The sequence below is a fragment of the Coregonus lavaretus genome, assembly GCF_964263955.1.
Source record: "Coregonus lavaretus genome assembly, chromosome: 28".
NCBI classification, from domain to species: domain Eukaryota; kingdom Metazoa; phylum Chordata; class Actinopteri; order Salmoniformes; family Salmonidae; genus Coregonus; species Coregonus lavaretus.
Window position 1 is genome coordinate 4,193,582 of NC_140015.1, and position 27,491 is coordinate 4,221,072.

The window sequence follows — 27,491 nt, forward strand, 5'->3', positions numbered from 1 at the left end:
TGTTTGGAGGACAAAGAATGCTGAGTTGCATCCAAAGAACACCATACCTACTGTGAAGCATGGGGGTGGAAACATCATGCTTTGGGGCTGTTTTTCTGCAAAGGGACCAGGACAACTGATCTGTGTAAAGGAAAGAATGAATGGGGCCATGTATTGTGAGATTTTGAGTGAAAACCTCCTTCCATCAGCAAGGGCATTGAAGATGAAACGTGGCTGGGTCTTTCAGCATGACAATGATCCCAAACACACCGCCCGGGCAACGAAGGAGTGGCTTCGTAAGAAGCATTTCAAGGTCCTGGAGTGGCCTAGCCAGTCTCCAGATCTCAACCCCATAGAAAATCTTTGGAGGGAGTTGAAAGTCCGTGTTGCCCAGCGACAGCCCCAAAACATCACTGCTCTAGAGGAGATCTGCATGGAGGAATGGGCCAAAATACCAGCAACAGTGTGTGAAAACCTTGTGAAGACTTACAGAAAACGTTTGACCTGTGTCATTGCCAACAAAGGGTATATAAAAAGTATTGAGAAACTTTTGTTATTGACCAAATACTTATTTTCCACCATAATTTGCAAATAAATTCATTAAAAATCCTACAATGTGATTTTCTCATTTTGTCTGTCATAGTTGATGCAGCCTGTGTGCGGTGCCGGGAAGAATAGGAGCAAAGGATTCCGGTCATTGTAGTTAATTACCAAATGTTCTACGCTAAACTTGGTTGACTATTTGCCTATTGAAAACTACAACTCCCTACAGCATCCCACAGTTCGTTCTTGATTTGATGTTTCTCGTGCTTGATAGGATTTCTCTCTAAAGAAATGGTGCGTTGAGCTCACAAAAAAAAGTACTAAATGGAAATCAAGTGATTGAACAGACATCGGTCAATTAGTTGTTTCAAAATAAATAAACAAAATGTTACAACTTGTTGTTAGATGGTTCCTCGCCCTGAAAGTAGTCCATGGGCCAGGAGAAACTGAAATACATGGTTAAGTATTCATTAAACAGCAGTTAAAAACTGCAGCTAACTTTAGCCACCGCTAGCTAAAAATCAAGTGATGGGGGCATGTTAGCATGTTTTTTCTATTTTTTTTATGGCCACTTGTAAAGGTGCAATATGCAGAAATCGCTCTGCCATTTCCTGGTTGTTCAAATTTGAATAGTTCGCCTAATTTCAGTTTATGTGACAAAACAAGCAATGTAGTGTAGAGAATCATTGTACCATCTAAACCGATGTGAAATGTATTTCCAATAACCACAAATACTGTATTTTCAGCTGTTTGAAGCTGGTGTACAAAACCGAAAGTTAAAGACACAAAAATAAATACAGTGCTCACATTACAGATCTACCGCTTCTTAGACTAGCTTCCAATAAGAATGACAGATCTATAACTCACATTTGGTGGCTGTTTAAAGAGAACCGAACTATGGATTACAGTTTCCCCTGGCCCATAGACTACTTTCTGGGTGAGGAACCATCTAACATCAAGTTGTAAAATAGTGAACTTATCCTTTAACTCTGATGACCGGCTTAAAATCTATATATAGCAGGGCAAGCCGAGCAGAGCGGGGAAAACAGGGTTTACCCAATGCAGAGCGGGGAAAACAGGGTTTACCCAATCAAGAGATTTCTTCCACTCCAATTACTCTCCATGCAAAACAACAGATTTGGGATCAGTTGTCCCTGTCTTCACCCTGTACATGAGAAGCTGGACAGCATTGGATCTGTGTAAGCATGAGCTAATGGGAGTTTCTTTTCACCATGCTTCTTTCACCAGCCATTCCATTTTAACTCCATGAGAAGGAGTGGCGTGATTAAGTGTATCCTTCAGGGGAGAACATACTGTATACTACATACTTAATGAGCATATACTACATACTATATACTATTAGTTCATTGTAGTATACTGTAAACGAACAGTATCCTTTCAGTTGAGCAACCTATTGCTAACTTGTTGGCATAACAAATTACTAGCTAGACATTTTACGACTTGGGGTGTGTTATTAAATTAAATCTGGAATGCCAGAGTGCGCTCTGGGCGTTCGTAAATTCAGAGCGTTGTCAGATTGTCCGTTTATAAATTCAGAGCGCACACTGGACGATTTGGCCGAGGAGTAGGGTTGATCCGAGCGTTCTGACCTCACAACGGCAGTCAAGCACCCAAGCTAACTGACTAACTTGCTAGCTACTTCCAGACACAAATGAGAGAACACCTCACTCTGACCATTTTACTCGCCCTAGCAGAGCTGGTTAGGCTGTTTTCATGTTATCTAGAGCGTTGGTGACTGTAACTGTGCTGCTGGCAACAATTTAATTACGCTTTTTTACCGACGTTTACTGACACCGGCCATAATCAAAGGGTGTTGAGCGTTCATAAATGCAACAGTTATTCTGAGCTCTGGCATAGGTACACTCAGACGAGAGTGCTCTGAAATCGGAGTAGATAGCCAGAGCAAAATTACGAACACCCCCGAATGTCCATTGAGAACGCAATTGCAGGAATAATGAAGTCAATAAACGTTGGGTAGTTAATTAGATAGCATATAGTTAATACACTGGCAAGTTTCGATGCATTAGTAGCCAACTAACGTTAGGTAGCTAGCTAACATACCGGTACATAATGGATGTAATGATATGCGGTTCGTAAGGATAGCGTAGCTAACAAATTGTCAGCCAACATAACGTGTAAGGTAACATATTTGAAAAGTAATTACTTTATTACATTGCTCAACATTTTAACATTTGTCATAATTAGTTAAAGCAACGAATTTGTATATCCGCTCTCGTTGGACTTTGGCTGCATATTATCTGCCATTTTCTTCAAATCTGAAAACGTGAAGCCACACCCATTTTCTGAAGAATTGCATTATGGGCCCTAAAAGCACGAAAAGTGTCCACTGCTTGTATACTTCGTATTTTGGCGAATGTAGTACGACATCTGGGAACTTTTGTCATACTAACTATATCCATACTATGGCCAATAAGCATACTATACACTCAATTTACATCACAAATAGTGTAGTTAGTATGAGTATTCGAACACAGCTCTGGTCTAAAAATGGGGCATTCCCTTTAAAAACTGCCAGAAAGGAGTATTTATAAGATCCTATATTCACCATGGTTACAAATTTGAAATAGGTCGATGTCCCTTTTTAGGGTCTGGTGTATACGATGATTTAACTGTCAATCTCTCCCAAATGGACGACTATGAGAAATAAAAAATAATTGTAACTTTAAAATAGATTTGAAACCAATACTATTTATAACATAGGCACTACACTATATAAAATCAAATTGTATTTGTCACATACACGTGTTTAGCAGGTGTTATAGCGGGGTGTAGCGAAATGCTTGTGCTTCTAGCTCCGACAGTGCAGTAATATCTAACAATTACACAACATATACCCAATAAACACAAAAAAGTAAGGAATGGGATTTAAGAATATATACATATTTGGACAAGCAATGACAGAGCGGCATGGACTAAGATACAGAAACATATTATAGAATAGAATGCAGTATATACAGTGGGGGAAAAAAGTATTTAGTCAGCCACCAATTGTGCAAGTTCTCCCACTTAAAAAGATGAGAGGCCTGTAATTTTCATCATAGGTACACGTCAACTATGACAGACAAAATGAGAAAAATAATTCCAGAAAATCACATTGTAGGATTTTTCATGAATTTATTTGCAAATTATGGTGGAAAATTAGTATTTGGTCAATAACAAAAGTTTCTCAATACTTTGTTATATACCCTTTGTTGGCAATGACACAGGTCAAACGTTTTCTGTAAGTCTTCACAAGGTTTTCACACACTGTTGCTGGTATTTTGGCCCATTCCTCCATGCAGATCTCCTCTAGAGCAGTGATGTTTTGGGGCTGTCGCTGGGCAACACGGACTTTCAACTCCCTCCAAAGACTTTCTATGGGGTTGAGATCTGGAGACTGGCTAGGCCACTCCAGGACCTTGAAATGCTTCTTACGAAGCCACTCCTTCGTTGCCCGGGCGGTGTTTTTGGGATCATTGTCATGCTGAAAGACCCAGCCACGTTTCATCTTCAATGCCCTTGCTGATGGAAGTAGGTTTTCACTCAAAATCTCACGATACATGGCCCCATTCATTCTTTCCTTTACACGGATCAGTCGTCCTGGTCCCTTTGCAGAAAAACAGCCCCAAACCATGATGTTTCCACCCCCATGCTTCACAGTAGGTATGGTGTTCTTTGGATGCAACTCAGCATTCTTTGTCCTCCAATCACGACGAGTTGAGTTTTTACCAAAAAGTTCTATTTTGGTTTCATCTGACCATATGACATTCTCCCAATCCTCTTCTGGATCATCCAAATGCACTCTAGCAAACTTCAGACGGGCCTGGACATGTACTGGCTTAAGCAGGGGGACACGTCTGGCACTGCAGGATTTGAGTCCCTGGCGGCGTAGTGTGTTACTGATGGTAGGCTTTGTTACTTTGGTCCCAGCTCTCTGCAGGTCATTCACTAGGTCCCCCCGTGTGGTTCTGGGATTTTTGCTCACCGTTCTTGTGATCATTTTGACCCCACGGGGTGAGATCTTGCGTGGAGCCCCAGATCGAGGGAGATTATCAGTGGTCTTGTATGTCTTCCATTTCCTAATAATTGCTCCCACAGTTGATTTCTTCAAACCAAGCTGCTTACCTATTGCAGATTCAGTCTTCCCAGCCTGGTGCAGGTCTACAATTTGGTTTCTGGTGTCCTTTGACAGCTCTTTGGTCTTGGCCATAGTGGAGTTTGGAGTGTGACTGTTTGAGGTTGTGGACAGGTGTCTTTTATACTGATAACAAGTTCAAACAGGTGCCATTAATACAGGTAACGAGTGGAGGACAGAGGAGCCTCTTAAAGAAGAAGTTACAGGTCTGTGAGAGCCAGAAATCTTGCTTGTTTGTAGGTGACCAAATACTTATTTTCCACCATAATTTGCAAATAAATTCATTAAAAATCCTACAATGTGATTTTTCTGGATTTTTTTTTCTCAATTTGTCTGTCATAGTTGATGTGTACCTATGATGAAAATTACAGGCCTCTCTCATCTTTTTAAGTGGGAGAACTTGCACAATTGGTGGCTGACTAAATACTTTTTTCCCCCACTGTATATAAACATAGTTTCTAGAAGGAGCAAAGTGATGATGCTATCTTTGCGCTCTCCTCCTCTCACCTTTTCCCTTCGCTTGTGGACTTCAGTGCACAACACATCAGCTGTCTGTGACCAGGCAAAAAAAACTTTTCAAGCCAAACCATATCATGAGTGCTAACCGCTACGCACAGCCTACATCGTGGTCACCTCATAGTCAACATAGCTACTGGAACTAACACATTAGAAAACCTGCTACAATCATGCAGTACATTGTACAGTCAGAACGCAATTGAGCAGTTACACTGGCGGGCCCCAGTGGCAATAAATTAATAAAACCTTGACTTGGAAGAGTTCCAGTGTTGGATAGCCATAGCCAGCTAGCTAACATAACATCCCTCTCTGTTTGAGCCAGGTGTTTGAGTAGGCTAAACTAGCTAGTTGCATTCAGCTAGCTAAGTGAAAGTTTAAAAAAATACAACCAAATATAGCTCTCTCTCTCACTCTCGCTTCTCCTTAATTTTGGAAGATTGGTGGACGTCCTCTGGAAGTTGTCATAAATACTATGGAAGTCGGTGAGAACCAAGAGCTTCCTATTTTTGTATTGAAGTCAATGTACCCAGAGGAGGGCAGAAGCTAGCTGTCCTCCGGCTACACAATGGTGCTACCCTACAGAGTGCTGCTGAGGCTACTTCATTGCAAAACAGTGTGTTTTAACCTCTACGGAATCGGTGTCCCGTATACCGGACGGTTGAGCTAACGTGCGCTAATGTGATTAGCATGACTGTTGTAAGTAACAGCAAACGTTACAGGACATAGACATGTCTTATATGGGCAGAAAGCTTACATTTTTGTTAATCTAACTGCACTGTCCAATTTACAGTAACTATTACAGTGAAAAAATACCATGCTATTGTTTGAGGAGAGTGCACAACAACAAAAAACTTATCACGGCAACTGGTTTGATACATTCACCTCTGAAGGTAAATAATGTACTTACATTCTTGCTCTGATTTGTCATCCTAAGGGTCCCAGAGAAAATGTAGCACAGTTTTGTTTGATAAAATCAATTTTTATATTCAAATGTAGGAACTGGGTTCTACAGTTTGAACCCCTGCTGTCTCTGGCTCCACACCCACCCCACCCGGTCATCTAGATGTGTGAAAGTTAGTGTATAAGTAATGATCCATCATGTATGACATTCCAGAGAATGTGTAAACCTTCATTTTGTATTACCATATAATTGTGTATGTTCTCTATAGTTATGTACTTGAAAAATGTATCAATTGACCAATTTGGCACATTTGGGCAGACTTGATACAACATAGTCCAGTATTGCAACGCTTCACTGGATCTATCTGAAACTTTGCACACACTGCTGCCATCTAGTGGCCAAAATCTAAATTGCGCCTTAACTGCAATATATTGTGGCCTTTCTCTTGCATTTCAAAGATGATGGCACAAAACATTTTTTGAAAACGCATGTTTTTTTGTTTGTATAATCTTTTACCAGATCAAATGTGTTATATTCTCCTACATTAATTTCACACTTCCACAAACTTCAAAGTGTTTCCTTTCAAATGGTATCAAGAATATGCATATCCTTGCTTCAGGTCCTGAGCTACACACAGGCAGTTAGATGATTTGGGTATGTCATTTTAGGCGAACATTTTGAAAAAGGGTCCGATCCTAAAGAGGTTAATCAATAGGTGACCAGAATATATTTGGTGTAGTTTTAAATGTTCCAATATTTTTATATTTGGGGGGGGAAATAGGGACGCCAGTTCATGTAGGCTAAAATGATCATTCTATAAGTACCTAGGGCTTTCCACGTTCACAACAACCCCAATGGCAAAGCTATGGATGTCATTCCAAAGGAATGTTTACTTTGACCGCGCAAACCAGAAACACATTTCACTGGGAAGACATTAATATGAAAGGCACTGCATCAAAAATAACTAGACTACTAATGTTCTCATTAGGCTATGTCAGGATCACACGCCCCCTGTGACAAAACAGTTTCACAATGTTACAGTAGCCACGCAAGTTGCCTAGCCACCCCGTGACAAAACAGTTTCACAATGTTACAGTATCCACGCAAGTTGCCTAGCCACCGAGTGATTAAGCGCTCTTTTCACGTCTACAAAACGAGGCCAAACTGTGGTAGCAAAGTGTTGCCTCGCATTCCAGATTATGTCTGACTGTACAGACTGACCTTGCTGCTAAGAATTGAAACATTAGTAATGAACGGACACCATTCGTATGGGCTTTACAGCTCGAGTTGACATGAGGACAGCAGCACTCACCTTGCCGCAGACGAATAGGTGCCTTCTCGGTGACAGTCACGGACGGATACAAGTGTCAAATCCAACCAGCCTCCCTGGCTACCGGTGGTAGTCATACGATAGCTCGCGGTCAGGAATTTCACGCACAGCGCAGTTTAGAACTTATCAGACGTCAAACGTTAACCATCTGTAAGCATGCTGCGTTGAGCAGACGATTTCAGAAACTGTAAATGAGCGCTTAATACTCGGGTTTTCCACTGTCGAAATATTAGCACGTTCACGTTCAGCTGCCACGACCGGGAAATGTAACATACAGCAATACTACATAGGCCCCTCCCCCTTTACAGTATGACTGCGTGCAGTGTGAAACCAACAGAGTTTTATCAAAATGTCTACTGCTCTCTACAGGGCAATGTTAAAGCTGCAGTTCAACCCCATAGCTATAGGACAACCCTATAGAGTACAACTGTTTGTTGAATTATGCACAGTGACACGAAATGTTTTATTTCAAAAGGTCCAATGCAGCCGTTTTTATCTCAATATCAAATCATTTCTGGGTAATAATTAAGTACATTCCTGTAATATTTTTTTATTAAACTGGTCAACAAGAAACAAAAATAGCATCTGAGCAAAGAGCAATTTTTCAAGCAATTATTTTGCTAGGACTGTCTTGGTGTAACGCAGACACTGGGAGACGAGAAGCAAGTACAGGCAGGGACGGCTTGTTCAATAGGGCGACGCACTGCCAAACGGGAAAAGGAAGGGATTTTTTTTCTAATCAATTATATCACGGCAACAGCAGTTATCAGTGTTCACGTCTGATCTGCCAGCCACTAAATGTCAAATCAGGCTAAAGTCGTGCTTCAAATGGCCCGTTTTCTGGGCGATTTCAGTCAGGTTGAAAATCGCCCAGAAGTCTCTCATAGCCTGTCATGTAAAATCTATTTTTTTCACATTTCAAAGCTTTCAATACATTCTCTATGGGTGTCTGTGTGCATGCACTTACGCGCTTTCGTCATACGTGACGTAACGTTGAACGTAACTAAGACAATGGCGGCTAGCAGCGTCTATGTTGCGACCTGCAGTGTGGCGTTATTTTATGTTTTTAATTTGTAGACTTAGTTTACAAACATTCTGCAAACATTCTGCTTTGGACTGATCTTCGGTTTTGGACTGATCTTGTTGATCGTGTACATACCCGCTACGAACGGACTAAATAATGAAAACGCTGCTGGCAGCGGAATCCCAATACAGCTGGGAGACTTGGCTGGATGACAGAGTCCCGGACAGAGAGGTGGAGCCGGCCACCTTCACCCTGGTCAGAGCGGACCGCGATCCTGGTAAGAGAGCGACTCTGTACCCCGACATTGAACTGCTTTCTGTGTCATTGAACCTTACTATTGTTGATAAAACAAGTTTACTGGAGAACGGAGAAAAAGTAGAGACTTTTGGACAAGGTGGATAATTGTATAATATAAGGCAGTTTATTCAGAGGTAAAGATATCTGGAATCGCGTGCACGGACCCGTTCGTCAAACTCGTAGGGAGTTTATCAGAAGAGCCCCTAAACATTGTGTGCTGACATTTTATACAATAAAATGAAGTAGGTTGAATCTAGTAGTTCTGATCTTCTGATTGGTCCTGATGAGTTGGGCGATGTCACCTCCAGGCTAGTGTCACTGTTGCATTGGCTCTGAGTCGGGTTCTCTGTCTTCAGATGTTCAGCCTAAGAGAAGAGGATTTGTGTGTGTGTGTGTGTGTTTGTTATCAGTGTGTGTGTGTGTGTGTGTGTGTGTGTGTGTTTGTTATCAGTGATGATGTGTGTGTGTGTGTGTGTGTGTGTGTTTATCAGTGATGATGTGTGTGTGTGTGTGTGTGTGTGTGTGTGTGTGTGTGGGTGTGTGTGTGTGTGTCCTCAGGGCAAGAACTCGTGAGTTGGAAGAACTGAGAGACCTATGGCGTGGGTGTTATCCTTAGCCACCTGCTGACAAGGCTGACAAGATAGGACTCTTGTTCATTGTATTGAATACAAAGGCCCAACACAAAATGGGTCATGCACAAGATTTTAGTCAGACCAAGCTATAACATTATATATTTACTACGACAGTACATTCAACCAAAAGCTAATATAACAAAGGCATCAGAGATTATTTATAATCTGTCACAGAAACTGGAATCCATCTCCCCAGATCAGTCAATAAATGCTTCTGGTATTGACTTATATGCTGCCCCTGTCTTCATGTTGTTGCTGGACATATCTTTTTTTAAATGTGTGTAGGTCACCTAAATCATCAGAAAAATTGCCCCTCCTGAGAATTTTTTCAGGAGCCGCCACTGAGTACAGGGTGAGGGTTTAATAATTAATAAACATAGAACAAACCAAGAACAGTGTCTGGACACGAGAAACATAACATCAACGATAACTGGGGAATGACCCTGAAGGAGATACAGATATAGGGGAGGTAATCAATGACGTGATGGAGTCCAGGTGAGTCCCATAATTAAGTGCAGGTGCGCGTAACGATGGTGCAGAGCACAGGAGAGGGGGAGAGGCAGTAGACGTGACACTTGGGAGTGGTCTGAGTGGGGAGGGGGAAACTGAAAATTAGCTGTTATTGGCAGAGAGATTTGGATCTCTCTTTTTTATTGGTGTATTAACTAATTCATCGCCTGGTGATGTCACCAGGGTGGGCCAAAATTCAATCCCACCAAAACAGGCTGCAATTTTCAGGTGGTCTTTTCAAACAGCTTTTACACTAAAAGGGTATTATCAACATTTTCACAATTGTGGAAATATAAATAACACACAGGAAAATCATGTTTTTGACTGCCCTTAAATAATAGTATGACAGGGTAGGAAACAAAAAGTTGGTCAGTGTTCCCAAAGGGACCCTTATTAGTGGGGAACATTTAAAATTGTATAAAATCATGCCCTTACAGTGTACACCTGTCCAGATTAGCGCTTTGTCCCTGAAGGTCATGTGTAGGCTAAACTGTGCTGTTAAAGTTTGGGGTGTGGTCCACTGTTTGTTTATTTGTGTCAGTCCTTTGTTTAAATTTGACAATATCCACATGTTTGTTTAATCTCAGTTACAGATATTAAGAGATTACCTTTACACAAACATTTGGGACAATGTATAGTGTACAGTACAACAATTTAAACATTGTAGCAATTGACTGCTGGTTGTTGACAATGCAGCGTTTAAAGGCAATTTCCGATTGAGCCGACATATGCAGCATGAATGAGACCCCCCTGTGAACGCGGAAACATTGCCTTTAAAAGCTGCATTGTCGACAACCTGCTGTCGGATTGAATCTTGGCCTAGGTCTTGACTTCAACTGTATCCTCTCTTACAAGTTGCTGAATGTGGAGCTCATTGGAATGTATGGGTCTTGTGTAGTATGTAGTCAGAGAACTATGAAACATTGAAGAACCTATCACAAATACCCAGTTATTACACAAACAAATGCCTATAGCATGATTTAATTTACTTACTGCCCAGCTGGAAAGTTCTGAGACATTGTAGCTGTTGGTATGCGGCTAGTAGCTGGTTGGACCAGATAAAAAATGCTCTGGCCATCTTTTTCTCACCTATCTACAAAAAAGACCCCATAATGACAAAATGAAAACATGTTTTATTGAAAATGAAATACAGAAATATCTCATTTACACAAGTATTCACACCCCTGAGTCAATACTTTGTAGAAGCACCTTTGGCAGCGATTACAGCTGAGAATATTTCTGGGTAAGTCTCTAAGAGCGTTCCACACCTGGATTGTACAACATTTGCCCATTATTCTTTTAAAAATTCTTCAGGCTCTGTCAAATTGGTTGCTGATCATTGCTAGACAACCATTCAGGCCTTGCCATAGCTTTTCAAGTAGATATATGTCAAAACTGTAACTCGGCCACTCAGGAATATTCACTGGTTTCTTGGTAAGCAACTCCAGTGTAGATTAGGCCTTGTGCTATAGGTTATTGTTCTGCTGAAAGGTGAATTAATCTCCCTGTGTCTGGTGGAAAGCAGACGGAACCAGGTTTTCCTCATGGATTTTGCCTGTGCTTAGCTTTATTCCATTTCTTTTTTATCCTGAAAAACTCCCCAGTCCTTAACGATAACAAGCATACCCATAACATTATGCAGCTAGAAAATATTTAGAGTGGTACTCAGTGTTGTATTGGATTTGCCCCAAACATAACACTTTGTATTTAGGACATAAAGTTAATTTCTTTGCCACATTTTTTGCACTATTACTTTAGTGCCTTGTTGCAAACAAGATGCATGTTTTGGAATATTTTTATTCTGTACAGGCTTCCTTCTTTTCACTCTGTCATTTAGTTTAGTATTGTGGAGTAACTACAATGTTGTTGAGTCATCAGTTCTCTTATCACAGCCATTAAACCCTGTAACGGTTTTAAAGTCACCATTGGCATAATGGTGAAATTCCTGAGCGGTTTCCTTCCTCTCCGGCAACTGAGTAAGGAAGGACACCTGTATCTTTATAGTGACTGGGTGTATTGATATACCATCCAAAGTGTAATTAATAACTTCACCATGCTCAAAGGGATATTCATTTTACATTTAAATTTACGTCATTTAGCAGACGCTCTTATCCAGAGCGACTTACAAATTGGTGCATTCACCTTATGATAGCCAGTGGGACAACCACTTTACCATAAAAAAAATAATAAAAAATCTAATTTGTAAATTTTTAGAGTATATTTTTAATTTTCATTTGTTTTATATATATATATATATTTATTAATTTTTTTGGGGGGGGGGGGTTCAACAAGTAGGGTTTCAAATGTCTCCGGAAGGTGGTCAGTGACTCCGCTGTCCTGGCGTCGTGAGGGAGCTTGTTCCAACATTGGGGTGCCAGAGCAGCGAACAGTTTTGACTGGGCTGAGCGGGAACTGTGCTTCCGGAGAGGTAGGGGGACCAGCAGGCCAGAGGTGAAAGAACGCAATGCCCTTGTTTGGGTGTAGGGACTGATCAGAGCCTGAAGGTAAGGAGGTGCCGTTCCCCTCACAGCTCTGTAGGCAAGCACCATGGTCTTGTAGCAGATGCGAGCTTCAACTGGAAGCCAGTGGAGTGTGCGGAGGAGCGGGGTGACGTGAGAGAACTTGGGAAGGTTGAACACCAGACGGGCTGCAGCATTCTGGATGAGTTGTAGGGGTTTAATGGCACAGGCAGGGAGCCCAGCCAACAGCGAGTTGCAGTAATCCAGACGGGAGATGACAAGTGCCTGGATTAGGACCTGTGCCGCTTCCTGTGTAAGGTAGGGTCGTGCTCTGCGAATGTTGTAGAGCATGAACCTACAGGATCGGGTCACCGCTTTGATGTTAGCGGAGAATGACAGGGTGTTGTCCAGGGTCACGCCAAGGTTCTTTGCACTCTGGGAGGAGGACACAACGGAGTTGTCAACCGTGATGGCGAGATCATGGAGCAGGCAGTCCTTCCCCGGGAGGAAGAGCAGCTCCGTCTTGCCGAGGTTCAGCTTGAGGTGGTGATCCGACATCCACACTGATATGTCTGCCAGACATGCAGATATGCGATTCGCCACCTGGTTATCAGAAGGGGGAAAGGAGAAGATTCATTGTGTGTCGTCTGCGTAGCAATGATAGGAGAGACCATGTGAGGATATGACAGAGCCAAGTGACTTGGTGTATAGCGAGAATAGGAGAGGGCCTAGAACTGAGCCCTGGGGGACACCAGTGGTGAGAGCACGTGGTGCAGAGACAGATTCTCGCCACGCCACCTTGTAGGAGCGACCTGTCAAGTAGGACGCAATCCAAGAGTGAGCCGCGCGGGAGATTCCCAGAGGGTGGCGAGGAGGATCTGATGGTTCACAGTATCAAAGGCAGCAGATAGGTCTAGAAGGATGAGAGCAGAGGAGAGAGAGTTACTTTTAGCAGTGCGGAGAGCCTCCGTGACACAGAGAAGAGCAGTCTCAGTGGAATGACCAGTCTTGAAACCTGACTGGTTTGGTTCAAGAAGGTAATTCTGAGAGAGATAGCAGGAGAGTTGGCTATAGACGGCACGCTCAAGAGTTTTGGAGAGAAAAGAAAGAAGGGATACTGGTCTGTAGTTGTTGACATCGGAGGGATTGAGTGTAGGTTTTTTGAGGAGTGGTGCAACTCTCGCTTTCTTGAAGATGGAAGGGACATAGCCAGCGGACAAGGATGAGTTGATGAGCGAGGTGAGGTAAGGGAGAAGGTCTCCGGAAATGGTCTGGAGAAGAGAGGAGGGGATAGGGTCAAGCGGGCAGGTTGTTGGGCGGCCGGCAATCACAAGTCGCAAGATTTCATCTGGCGAGAGAGGGGAGAAAGAAGTCAAAGCATAGGGTAGGGCAGTGTGAGCAGGACCAGCGGTGTCATTTGACTTAATTAATGAGGATTGGATGTCATCAACCTTCTTTTCAAAATGGTTGACGAAGTCATCCACAGAGAGGGAGGAGGGAGGGGAAGGAGGAGGAGGATTCAGCAGGGAGGAGAAGGTGGCAAAGAGCTTCCTAGGGTTAGAGGCAGAGGCTTGAAATCTAGAGTGGTAGAAAGTGGCTTTAGCAGCCGAAACGGAGGAAGAGAATGTAGAGAGGAGGGAGTGGAAAGATGACAGGTCCACAGGGAGTCTAGTTTTCCTCCATTTCCGCTCGGCTGCCCGGAGCCCTGTTCTGTGAGCTCGCAATGAATCGTCAAGCCACGGAGCAAGAGGGGAGGACCGAGCCGGCCGGGAGGATAGGGGACATAGAGAGTCAAAAGATTCAGAGAGGGAGGAGAGGAGGGTTGAGGAGGCAGAATCAGGAGATTGGAGGGAGAAGGATTTAGCAGAGGGAAGAGATGATAGGATGGAAGAGGAGAGAGTAGCGGGAGAGAGAGAGCGAAGGTTGCGACGGCAGAGTGAGTAGTGTTGGAGGAGAGCGAGAGAGAAAAGGATACGATGTAGTGGTCGGAGACTTGGAGGGGAGTTGCAGTGAGATTAGTAGAAGAACAGCATCTAGTAAAGATGAGGTCAAGCGTATTGCCTGCCTTGAGTAGGGGGGGACGGTGTGAGGGTGAGGTCAAAAGAGGAAAGGAGTGGAAAGAGGGAGGCAGAAAGAAATGACTCAAAGGCAAACGTAGGGAGGTTAAAGTCACCCAGAACTGTGAGGGGTGAGCCATCCTCAGGAAAGGAACTTATCAAGGCGTCAAGCTCATTGATGAACTCTCCAAGGGAACCTGGAGGGCGATAAATGACAACGATGTTAAGCTTGAATGGGCTAGTGACTGTGACAGCATGGAATTCAAATGAGGAGATAGACAGATGGGTCAGGGGGAAAAGAGAGAATGTCCACTTGGGAGAGATGAGGATTCCTGTGCCACCGCCGCGCTGACCAGATGCTCTCGGGTATGCGAGAACACATGATCAGACGAGGAAAGAGCAGTAGGAGTAGTAGTGTTTTCTGTGGTAATCCATGTTTCCGTCAGCGCCAAGAAGTCGAGGGACTGGAGGGTGGCATAGGCTGAGATGAACTCTGCCTTGTTGGCCGCAGAACAGCAGTTCCAGAGGCTACCGGAGACCTGGAACTCCACGTGGGTCGTGCGCGCAGTGTCCACCAGATTAGAGTGGCAGCAGCCTCGCCGTGTGAAGCGTTTGTATGGCCTGTGCGGAGAGGAGAGAACAGGGATAGACAGACACATAGTTGACAGGCTACAGAAAAGGCTACAAATGCAAAGGAGATCGGAATGAAATTAACTAAGCATCTGGGGGAAAGCGAGAGACCGGGGCCTCCCTCACGTTTCACTGAAACACTCAAATATAACTCTCCCAACTTCCACTTTAGATTAATAGACTTTAGTTAGTGTCTGGTCTGTTAGCGATGTTACCAAACAGACTAGCTCTGTCTCTTACCTCCAGTCAGTGTCTGGTCCACCAGCGATGCCACCAAACAGACTAGTTCTGTCTCTTACCTCTAGTTAGTGTCTGGTCTATTAGCGAAGTTACCAAACAGACTAGTTCTGTATATTCAATGTCCATTTTTTTTTACCCTTCTACCAATAGGTGCCTTGTTAAACACTATTATGTGATTCTATCCAACTTATGTGACTTGTTAAGAGACAAAATTACTCCTGAACTTATTTAGATTTGATCACGTTTCAGGAGAAGACCCAGATGCAGACAGTGTCGAAGTAACAAAAGTTTATTACAAAAACAGGGGGCAGGCAAACGACAGGTCAAGGGCAGGCAGAGGTCAGTAATCCAGATCAGAGTCCAAAAGGTACAGAACGGCAGGCAGTCTCAGGGTCAGGGCAGGCAGAGGTCAATAATCCAGGGTGGTGTGACAAGGTACAGAACGGCAGGCAGGCAGAATGGACAAAACTAGAAAACAGGAACTTGATAAAGACAGGAGCAAGGGGAAAAACGCTGGTAGGCTTGACGAAACAAAACTAGGGGTGCCTGGCGTCCTACCTGGGCGCATACCTGGTTGACCGGGGTGCCGGCGTTGAAACTCAGCGATGAGGCCTGGGTCCAGGATGTCCCTAGCGGGGACCAAGCACCTCTCCTCCGGGCCATAACCCTCCCAGTCAACCAGGTACTTGAATCCCCTGCCCCGAGGTCGAACCTTCAGGAGACAGGAGACAAAGGGCTGTGAGACATGGGTTTGATCCTAGACACATGAAAAGTGGGATGTATACGGAAGACGAACGGCAGAGGGGCTAATGACTTGGAGATGGGGAAAAGGGCAGATAAACCGGGGGGAAAGTTTGCGGGACTCCACCAGGAGGGGCAGATCTCAGGTGGACACACAATGAACAGATGTTCCGCCCCCTCCAGCCAGTGCCTCCACTCCTCCAACACCATCTTCACCGCGAGAAGCTCATGATTCCCCACATCGTAATTCCTCTCCGTGGTGTTGAGGCGATGGGAGAAGAAGGCGCAGGGATGTAACTTGAGGTCCAGGGCCGAACGCTGGGACAGGACCGCCCCCACTCTGACATCCGAAGCATCGGCCTCCACCACGAACTGGCGGGACGGGTCAGGATGAACCAAGATGGGAGCAGTGGTGAAACAGTGTTTGAGGTCCTGGAAGGCCCGGTCAGCAGCTGGGGACCATGTGAACGGAACCTTGGGAGAGGTGAGTGCAGACAGGGGGGAAGCCAGGGTGCTGTAACATCAGATAAAGCGGCGATAAAAGTTGACGAATCCCAGGACACGTTGCAGCTGTACTCTGGACATATGCTGGGGCCAATCCACCACCGCTCTCACCTTCCCGGGATCCATCTGTACACTTCCTGCAGCGATGATGTCGCCCAGGAAGGGGATGGTGGAGCGATGGAATTCACAAAAAGCTGGTTCTTCAAGAGGCGTTGGAGGACCTGTCGGACGTGGAGCACATGTTCTTGGGCGGAGCGGGAGAAGACGAGGATGTCGTCGAGGTAGACGAAGACGAACCGGTTCAACATGTCACGGAGAACATCATTAACCAGGGCCTGGAACACAGCTGGAGCATTGGTAAGGCCAAATGGCATGACCAAATACTCGTAGTGAACGCTGGCCATGTTGAAGGCAGTCTTCCACTCGTCCCCCTCCCGTATCCGCACCAGGTGGTAGGCGTTCCATAGGTCCAGCTTGGAGAACACGTTGGCCCCCTGGAGCAGCTCGAAGGCAGAGGAGATGAGTGGTAGCGGGTAGCGGTTCTTCACCATGATGTCGTTGAGGCCCTGGTAGTCGATGCACGGGCACAGGATTTTGTCCTTCTTCTCCACAAAGAAGAACCCTGCGCAAGCAGGGGGAGGCAGAAGGACGGATGAACCCGGCAGCTAGGGAGTCCTCAATGTAGGTTCTCCTAAGCCTTGGTCTCCGGACCCGACAGCGAGTACAGTCATCCTTGGGGTGGAGTGGTGCCTGGGACAAGGTCGATTCCACAGTAATGGGTCGGTGTGGCGGAAGCGAAGTGGCCCGGGCATGACTGAACACCTCCCAGAGGTCCTGGTACTCCGCGGGAATGGCAGAGAGGTCCGAGGCAACTTCCGAGCCCCCAGGACGTCCCGGGGCAGGCTGCGCAGACTTCAGGCAATGAGCGTGGCAGAACGGGCTCCAGCCCATGAGGGCACCAGTAGACCAGTCAATAAAGGGGTTGTGTCGCTGGAGCCAAGAGAAACCCAATACCACGGGAACCTGAGACGACTTAATTAGCAGGAATTGGATCGTCTCGCTGTGGTTCCCTGATACTCGTAGGTTGATGGGGGTGGTATTGTGGGTGACCCGGCCTATAGAGCGCCCATCCAGCGCTCTAACATCTATGGGAATGGAGAGGGGCTGAGTGGGGATGCCCAGCTCAGATGCCAGGGTAGCGTCCATAAAGCGCTCATCGGCCCCAGAGTCGACGAGTACCCGGAGAGATTGACTGGTTCCCCCACAGCACGACAGCATGAAAGGGGGTGCGAGTAAGGGGAGAGGAAAAGTTATCCGTATGGCCCACCAGAGTACTCGCTCCTACCGGTGAGTCAATGCAAGGTTCCTACCGGTGAGCCTTGCATTGACTCGGGAAGAGGTGAATCGGCAGACTTCGGAGACTCTCGGGGGAACTTGGGTAGCCTCGGGTTCTCTCGGCAACGGAGCCGTCGGGGACTTCCGGGATGCCTCGGAGGCGAGGTGGAATCGGACTTCCTCTCCTTCCTTCATTCCCGTAGTCGTCCATCGATCCGAATGGTCAAGGCGATGAGTGAGTCGAGATCCGTCGGTAGTTCCCGGGCTGCAAGCTCGTCCTTAACTTCCTCCGATACTCCGTGCAGGAACGTGTCGAACAGCGTTTCCAGGTTCCAGGCACACTCCACTGCCAACCTGCAGAAATCCACTGCATAGTCTGCCACACTGTGGGATTCTTGCCAAAGCTGGAGTAACTTCCGGGCAGCCTCTCTCCCGGACAATGGAGCATCGAAAACCTTTACCTCCTGCATGAACTCCTCCAGACTGAAGCATACCAGGGTAGCGTCCATAAACAACAGTGTGGGACTGTTGTTCCCACACTGCCATAGCCCAGGCGAGAACCCTCCCGGACATCAGCGTGATGAGGTGCGCTATCTTAGAGCGGTCTGAGGGGAAGGAGGAGGGCTGCAACTCGATGATGAGGGAACATTGAGCGAGAAATGCCCGAGAGGTTCCCGACTCTCCAGCGAAGTGTTCCGGGGGAGGTAAGCGGGGTTCTCGGGAAACCGGGATGGCCGGGGAGGCAGCGCTGCTAACAGTCGGGTTACTGAGGGGTTGGAAGGTTTCCGTTGTGGTAGGCTATCTAACAGACAACCTGCGGAATTGCTCCAGCAATGTGTTCGGCCAAGGTCTGGAACCCTTCCATGAGACCACGAAGCAACTCCTCGTGCCTTCCAATGGTGGCTCCTTGGGAGGAGATGGCGTTGCGGAGCTGGTCCGAGTCTGCTGGGTCAGTCATGGCCAGTTCGTAATATCATGTTTCAGGAGAAGCCCCAGATGCAGACAGTGTCGAAGTAACAAAAGTTTATTACAAAAACAGGGGGCAGGCAAACGACAGGTCAAGGGCAGGCAGAGGTCAGTAATCCAGATCAGAGTCCAAAAGGTACAGAACGGCAGGCAGTCTCAGGGCAGGCAGAATGGACAAAACCGGGAAAACAGGAACTTGAAAATGACAGGACCAAGGGGAAAACCGCTGGTAGGCTTGACGAAACAAAACGAACTGGCAACAGACAAATAGAGAACACAGGTATAAATACACTGGGGATAATGGGGAAGATGGGCGACACCTGGAGGGGGGTGGAGACAAGCACAAAGACAGGTGAAACAGATCAGGGTGTGACAGGTTTGCCATAATAAAGGTGTTGAATACTTATTGACTCAAGGTTTTTATTTTTTATTAATTTGTAAAAATAAAATAAAACATCATTCCAGTGACACAAAATCTCAATTTAATCAATTTTAAATTCAGGCTGTAACACAACAAAATGTGGGAAAAGTCAAGGGGTGTAAATACTTTCTGGAGGCACTGTACATGTACAGTACCAGCTCGAGCTGGTTTGACAACTAACCTTCACACAAACAACTAAACCAAAAATGGAGACTAGAGATAGGTGTTGTTTTTACCTTGTGTATCTGTGCTTTTATTGAAATAATACATCTGTATGTTGACACACATGGTCAATTGACAGAACATAAACATAGCTTTTGACAACAAGCACTGTTCACATTAAGTAATAAATTAACAAATGCGTCACAACAAAAGACTGGTCAAATTTGGATTCAATTACACACACATACTGTACTTAAGCACAGACACAAACACACTCACTCTTACAGGCACACAGAAGCAATGCTTATTCATACACACACATGCACACACAAAATATTGAAATCACAGTCACACGTGGAGCTGATTTGATAAGTAATAAAGGTTTCTTTATAACATTTACCCTTTCAAAAGTGTTGAATTGTTTAACACTGGTCTCGTACACACAAGGCATCTATAATAGACAGACTACAGCCAAGTTATAATCCAACACCACAATCTTCAAGTTTGGGGTGAGATTAACAACAACACTGATATATATTACTCAATAATAGTCAATAGAATGATTTGAAATAATCCATGATATACTGCATTTTATATATACTATGTACAGAAAAAAAATAATGGAGGGAAATACATTTACACCCGAAACGACACTTCTCACTTCCACTACACTGTATATGTTATCATTTGAATATTCAAATAGTGTTGATGACTTACGCTTCATATGAATCTGTGTATATATAATACATATATCATGTTTTTAAGACTGATATATCTACTGGTTTGAATAAATATAGATAGCAAGACAGATACACAGTACTGTAAATACAGAAAGCTAAAACATACATGGCTAAATATAGCACAATGCACAAGACAGCACTTTGCAATCCATATTGGGTTTCATACAGACAACATAGTGGAACAGTATGATTTTCAATAGGTTTCTGTGACGTGATATGTCGATAGTGTCGGATGGATGGATGATGACGGCATTTGCCGCTGAAACATGCGTGGATGAGAGGGGGGCGACTTCTTCTCCCTCTCGGATTGGTTGGATGAGAACTGATGACGAACAGAGGATGTCCTCCTCTCCTCCTTTTGTCTCTTGGTCAGACGCTCCCTTCAGCTCTAGTCGAACTTGTAGCTGCGGTCATTGCGGTCGCTGCGTTCACTGGAGAGACAGACGTGTGGAGAGATGAGGAGAATTTAGGTGACGATGGTTTACCAGTGTCCCCAACCTTAAACACATGACGTATCGTAAACCACATCCGACTACAGCATGTACTCAAACAACAACAAAAGGTAGGAATGAGTCTTGCATGAAACAAATGTTGAACAGGATTGAATATGCTATAAAACAAGAAGAGAACCATAATGGTGAACCATATCTTTTAACAGTAATTTTAGCACTTTTAATGACCTTTCAAATATAAAGTAATTGCGTAGAATGTCTATTCAAAAGAAAAGAAAATACTTCTTCATCTTGTCGGCTAGCTTTCATCAAATCTGGCTTCAGAACTACTCGTAAGGAGAAACTTACGAGACAAAAAAACAGCAATCTAGGACCCTAAAGTTCTGCAGTCTTGCTGCTTTTGTTTCTCCCTGACACTTGATGTCACCGATTGGGTGGAGAGAGTGCATTCACCTGGTTTCCCAGGTAGAAGCCAGTCTGTAGTTCAATGGGCTTGAGGACTGAGTCTATGCACCCCTGATATAGAATAAGTGGTGTCCATTGTCAGAGACTATCACAGTAGGTTCATATCAGCCTCAAATTGACATTATGAACAATATGTCATGGTAGGTCATGACATAGGATGGGAATGATCATAAGGTTGTCTTATGTAATGTTTTTATTACATAGACATGATTGAGGCACAGGAGTGGCATGTATGTCATGCATATAAATCTTTAATAACAACCTCATAACGCGGTCATTATAATGACATGAGATGTTATAAAATGTCTTGACAGCTGATGTCAGTATACCTAAACAATAGCTTCTTTAATGACAAGTGTTAAATCAGTTTCCATAAGCTGATATATTTGACTGCAACTGCATATGCTTGAAATGTAATTGTGTGATCATTGTAATGTAGAATCTGGTCGCTCATAGCACAAGTTGGCCAGAGGGTATTTCTCGTAAAGGTAAATAGATACAGGAACAATCTCAGAAGTGCTAGCAGGTCCTTCTAGAGCTCTAAAACATTGGTATCATTGTAATGAAGCTGAATGAGGGAAGCTATTCCCTAAAGCTAGAAGAGGCAGTTAGGGAAGCTAGTTAAATGTCTGGGTAGCTAGCCTCGTAGCTAGCCTCGTAGCTAGCCTCGTAGCTAGCCTCGTAGCTAGCCTCGTAGCTTCTACTGATGCCCTTACCCTCAGCGACAGCTTAAATTCGGATGTGGTTGGCGTCATCCAACCTGGTGATGACAAAATGAGATCACACCGGTCAACGACTGATACTCTGACTGCATTGGCAGTCAGTGGGCAAGTAAAGTGATAGGATGACAACTTTATTCATAGCCCTCTTCAAGAACATAAACAAGCGTGATACAGTGTTTCATGTTCATAAGATCCCATTTGTGTCAGTGTGTCAGTGAAATAAGCAATACTGATATACTAGTATTTCTACTATACTAGTTATACTACTAGTAATATAGTAAATCATGTTTTTTTTACTTTAGCCTTAAATATGTGCCTGTTGTTGTGTATCCTTGTTGTAATATTCACAGAGATAGAAATGGAGTAATGGATATGCAGGAGAGGAAGGCAGGGTTATAAAGTCAAAAGAAAGGAGGTGATTGGGTGGCTGTGATTGAGTCGCATGCAGGCAGGGTGAAGGTGATTGCGTGGGGTTGGAAAGGGGGAGGGGTTGGGGAGTACTCACGCCCCCTCGTCTCTGAGAAGCTGCAGGAACTTAGTGACTCTGTATTCCACATCCATCTGGAGATCAGGAAGCAGGAAACCAAAGATGAACCCCAGTGCATTACAGAAGAAAAAGAAGAAGAAAAAGAAGACACATTGACAGTGCAAATATGTGGCATTCTAAAACCGTTTGCACCACTTCTTGAGGCATGAGACCTTTCTAGTGACCATAGCTACTGGATGACGCTTGTGGTCCACTGTTCTGCAGCTGAACGATGATGAGGAGGAGGAGTGCTGATTGCCACTGACCTGCAGAGACATTTCAATGAGCATTAGGAGCTTCTTGATGCCAATCCAGACCCTCTTTCCTTTGACGTGCTGGCCGATGGTGACCCGCTCTGCATCCGTGAAGCTTCCCAGTAGCTGGAATGGATACAATGTCAATGAGTAAACAAATGGCACACAAGACAAGACAGTAGCATTAACTACTACAAACCTTCATCGATATTTATATTTTGTGTGTGTGTGTGTGTGTGTGTGTTTGCTTGTTCGTTCGTGTGACTGTGTGTGTGGTGTGTACCTCTAGGGCTTCCACCAGGTGTTCTCCAGTAGAGATGTTGGGGACGTGGATGGTGGTACTGAAGGCGTCCAGCATCTCCATCTCCTGCAGCACCTCCTTACGGCTGGTGGTTCCGATAATCAGCAGCTTACGGCCCTGTAGGCAGAGTAAAGCACAGGCAGAGTTACACACACGCACATGCGTGCACACAAACGCGCATACACACACACAGACTGGTGTAAATAAACCCATTCATATAACGCAACACCTACATTAAGCAATGCAACCATGCCAATGCTGTAATGAACACTGAACACTCACTTTAGGAGGAGTCTTCTTCAGCAGCACCAGCAGGGCCTGGAGAACCATGTTGGAGAAGCGAGGTCCAATGGGAACATAGTCTAAAGGAGTGGAGCACAAAGAAATCAGAACAGTACTTCAGACAGGACCCACTAGTGTTGCTGCTGATTCCTTTAGGTTTGAAGACCGGGTCTTGGCTTTAAAATACAGTGCTTTGTTTATCTGCAGCGTCATTGGAAAGTTAAAAAGAGATACGAGTTTGTTGCTCCACTAGCGACGGAATTAGGAGGTCCACTAGACTAAAAGGAGAATGAGGTTTCAGAGGAATGAGGAGGTAAATAATCACCTAGGAGACGCTCAATGTCATCCACCACCACACAGCTCAACTGAGACTTGTAGGCATCCTCGAAGATCTGAGGGAAGGAAGGCAGGGGATACAGAGTTAAATAACACAAAAATACTGTATAATAATACCATACAGTAAGTATTGGTAATAATCTCTTTCTTCTGCTCTTAGTTGTTATCGATACGTCAGATAGGAAAAGGGGGGAGAGAAGTAGCTAGTAAAGAGAGCGGTGGACCCAGGGATCCAACCCCCAACTCTATGGGGCAATGCGTGGTCCAGAGTCAGCAGTGCTACAACTAGTCTACCATTCGACCAGATTCTGGCACAGTGGCCATCTATTTCTATGGGCATGGTGCCAGTCTTACAAAGACATTGGGGTCGAAACACTTAATACAACTTAATAAAACTGCAGGAGCATTCAACAGTGTGCAGGTATCTATCTTTCTTTCATGGTGCCTGGCTTCACACCCACCTTCTTGATAGCCAGGCACTTGGAGTTTTCGGAGAACCCAATCATCTTGTCCGGGGAACAGATCTTGATGAAGGGGAACTCTGAGCTCTCCGAGATTTGGGCAGCCAGGGCCGTCTTTCCACTGTGAGGGGGTCCTAAGAGGACAGATGGACAAATAAAGACTGTTAGAGAGAGAGAGGGGGGGGGGGGGGCTGTTTTTCAACTCTGTGTGTGCGCTTAAGTGTGTGAGCTCCACCTGCATGTGCCTACGCTCACTTGCGTGTGTGTATGTGTGTTCGCTCACACGTGTGTGTGTGTGTGTGTGTGGTCTACCCTCCAGTAGCACGGCCACCAGCGGTGTGCGGTCGCTGTTCTTGGTCTGCTGCACCAGCAGCTCCCCGTCATCCAGTACACGGGTCACAGGGTCGCCCCACTTGATGATGCCGTTCATGATGTAGCTGGCGTAGTCCTCCTGGTTGGAACCAAATGCCTGGGGGAGGAAGAGGGGGAGGATGAGGAGATGGGGTGGAAGGGTTAGGAGGAGGAAGAAGAAGGAGGGGAGGAGAAAGAGGAGGGGGAAGAATTCTTTAGGATTGGAATGATAGTCTAAGGGTCAATCTCAAATGACACCCTATTCACTTTGTGTACTATCCTTCGTAAATACACATATAGTAGAGGGACACTTACTGGTTTAATGTCGTTGTTCAGGGAGCCCAAGAAGTCGCTTCTGGTGACCTGCAGCTTCTCGGCTCTCTCTGTGTCCACCTCCACTGTGGCTGTGGCCTGGACACGCAGAAAGACATTTCAGTCTGATCTGACTGTGATATACAGTAGACGTAACAAAGGACAGAGTTATGGCAGATATGACTAAAAGCCTCTAAAAGCACATTGCTAAGGGGTGGAGTCTAACCATGTCATGGGTGTTCAAAGCTGTCAATTGGATAGTCTAACCATATCGTGGATGATCATGTTTGTTGATGGGTTGGACTCGAACCTTAATGTGGCGATTCATGGCTGTTGATTGGGCAGCTCTGACCAGCCCCTCCAGTTCAGCACCACTGTAGTTCTTGGTCCCGGCAGCCAGCTCTTTCACGTCCACATCAGGAGCCAGCAGGCCAAAGTCACGCATCTTATTAGTGTGAATGTTGAGAATCTGAACACGCCCTTTCTCATCCGGAAGACCTGAGAGGGAGGGAGGGAGGGAGGGAGAAAATAAATAAATAAAGGGAGGGAGAGAGGTCCCTACAATAATACAATAAAGGGTGGAGAAACATACGAAAAGGAACAACCCATGAGATAAAGGGGAAGGCACAGAGAGATGTGTGGTTCTTACCGATCTCCATCTTGACCTCAAACCTGCCAGGCCTCATCAGAGCATCATCTATCAGGTCAGGCCTGTTGGTCATCCCTGTGGGAAAGAGAAAGAGAGAGGGGGGGATATAAAGATGGAGTTTGTAGTTAGACCAGAGTCATGTATTCATCTCTGTTGCTATGTGAGGCTTAAGGTAAGATTGGTATCTATACCTCAAATTACATTTAGACAAACTGACACCTAGATGTTCAGCAAAGTTCAACAACTATAACAGGTATACTTTTATAGGACAGCATACCACTACCTATCTATGACCAGTATGTTATACGACAGCGTACCACTACCTACCTATGACCAGTATGTTATACGACAGCGTACCACTACCTACCTATGACCAGGATGTTGTTGAGCTGCTCTACTCCATCTATCTTGGACAGCAGCTGGTTGACCACCGTGTCGTGGACTCCTGTACTGCCTTGCCCAGTACCTCTCTGCTTACAGATGGCATCCAGCTCATCAAAAATGATTATGTGCAGACCACTGTTAGCACCCAGCTAGGAGAGAAGAGAGGGGAGAGTAGGAAGAGTGGATGAAGAGAAAGAGAGAGAGACAGTCAGTCATGCATGTACGTATAACATTTGTTTGTGATTTTCTCATCGTGGATGGATTTTTTTGTTAGATTAATTACTTGTGGTCATCAAAAACAAGATGGCGGCTGGTACTCACCCTCTTCTGCTCCTCTTCTGCGTCTGCGAAGAGCTTGCGGATGTTGGCCTCAGACTCTCCCACAAACTTGTTGAGGATCTCAGGGCCGTTGACGATCTTGGGCTCGCGGGAGTTGAGCATCTTGCCAATCTGCCTGGCCATCAGAGTCTTACCACAACCAGGAGGCCCGAAGAGAAGGATTCCCTTCACGTGCTTACAACCTGGGGGGCAATGGAACAACGAATGTCTATAGACCAACGCTTCTCAATCTCTGAATCTTTGAAAGCACAGCATACTCCAGTTGTGTACACAGACAATTTAGTTTGTGACAAATTATCGCTAGGAGGCACCGAGGCACGATGTTGCACATGCATTGCGACAATTGTTCTGCCAATACCATGGCTCGACCTTACTTTTTTGTGTCCTCAACTGTAGGTAGTACTGCATGATCTGACTAAGACTAAGGAGTTGGGTGCCTTACCCATCTGTTCCACGATGTCAGGAGGGAAGACACGAGAGGCGAAGGCTCGGCGGAAGATGTCGGAGAACTCCTTGTCCAGACCACCAATGCCCATGCGCTCAAAGTTCCAGTCCGGGTTGATGATGGACTGACGCTGCTCTTTGGTCTTGGCCTTGCCTAGTGGGCAGAGAGGAATCAAATACAACTTTACAATGAAAAGTGTAACAATGGATAAAGAATGGTTATTTTCCCATGGTTGCAGGATTTGATCAATCTTGGTATATTTGGTTTATTTTGACAAATCTAAATCAAAAATCTAATCAAGGTTTATTGGTCACGTACACAGATTTGCAGATGTTACAGCAGGTGCAGGTAAATGCTTGTGTTTATAGCTCCAACAGTGCAGTAATACCTAGCAATGACAATGAAAACCTAAAACAACAACACACATAATCCAGAAAAATAAAGAAATTAAGAAATATCAGAACGAGCAATGTCAGAATATATATATACACAGTACCAGTCAAAAGCTTGGACACACCTACTCATTCAAGGGTTTTTCTGTATTTTTACTATTTTTTACATTGTAGAATAATAGTGAAGACATCAAAACTATGAAATAACACATATGGAATCATGTAGTAAACAAAAAAGTGTTAAACAAATCATAATATATTTGAGATTTGAGATTCTTCAATTAGCCACCCTTTGCCTTGATGACAGCTTTGCACACTCTTGGCATTCTCTCAACCAGCTTCACCTGGAATGCTTTTCCAACAGTCTTGAAGGAGTTCCCACATATGCTGAGCACTTGTTGGCTGCTTTTCCTTCACTCTGTGGTCTGACTCATCCCAAACCATCTCAATTTGGTTGAGGTCTGGGTATTGTGGAGGCCAGGTCATCTGATGCAGCACTCCATCACTCTCCTTCTTGGTCAAATAGCCCTTACACCGCCTGGAGGTGTGTTGGGTCATTGTCCTGTTGAAAAACAAATGATAGTCCCACTAAGCCCAAACCAGATGGGATGGCGTATCGCTGTAGAATGCTGTGGTAGCCATGCTGGTTAAGTGTGCCTTGAATTCTAAATAAATCA

The 27,491-nt window shown here is 44.9% G+C and overlaps 2 protein-coding genes across 3 annotated transcripts in view; both read right to left on the bottom strand.

Annotated features, from left to right (window-relative positions):
* LOC311103404 (thyroid hormone receptor alpha-like) overlaps positions 1–7,687 on the bottom strand; it is an 88,053-nt gene extending 80,366 nt beyond the window's left edge. The window contains exon 1 of the mRNA XM_084144968.1: positions 7,408–7,687. The gene's annotated coding sequence lies outside the window, so the exon portion shown is untranslated. The remainder of the gene's footprint in view (positions 1–7,407) is intronic.
* Positions 7,688–19,228: 11,541 nt separating this feature from the next.
* LOC311103706 (vesicle-fusing ATPase-like) overlaps positions 19,229–27,491 on the bottom strand; it is a gene marked incomplete at both ends in the record, with an annotated part of 29,145 nt that continues 20,882 nt past the window's right edge. The window contains 14 exons of one of the 2 annotated variants that reach the window (XM_084145319.1): positions 19,229–20,574; positions 22,288–22,343; positions 22,575–22,688; positions 22,846–22,980; positions 23,146–23,225; positions 23,471–23,537; positions 23,943–24,076; positions 24,255–24,411; positions 24,609–24,704; positions 24,916–25,103; positions 25,255–25,329; positions 25,622–25,787; positions 25,960–26,159; positions 26,420–26,575. In XM_084145319.1, the coding sequence (XP_084001445.1) occupies positions 20,532–20,574; positions 22,288–22,343; positions 22,575–22,688; positions 22,846–22,980; positions 23,146–23,225; positions 23,471–23,537; positions 23,943–24,076; positions 24,255–24,411; positions 24,609–24,704; positions 24,916–25,103; positions 25,255–25,329; positions 25,622–25,787; positions 25,960–26,159; positions 26,420–26,575 (1,667 nt within the window). Of the gene's footprint in view, positions 20,575–22,283; positions 22,344–22,574; positions 22,689–22,845; positions 22,981–23,145; positions 23,226–23,470; positions 23,538–23,942; positions 24,077–24,254; positions 24,412–24,608; positions 24,705–24,915; positions 25,104–25,254; positions 25,330–25,621; positions 25,788–25,959; positions 26,160–26,419; positions 26,576–27,491 lie in introns of those variants that run through there. The other variant, XM_084145320.1, reaches the window with a different exon arrangement.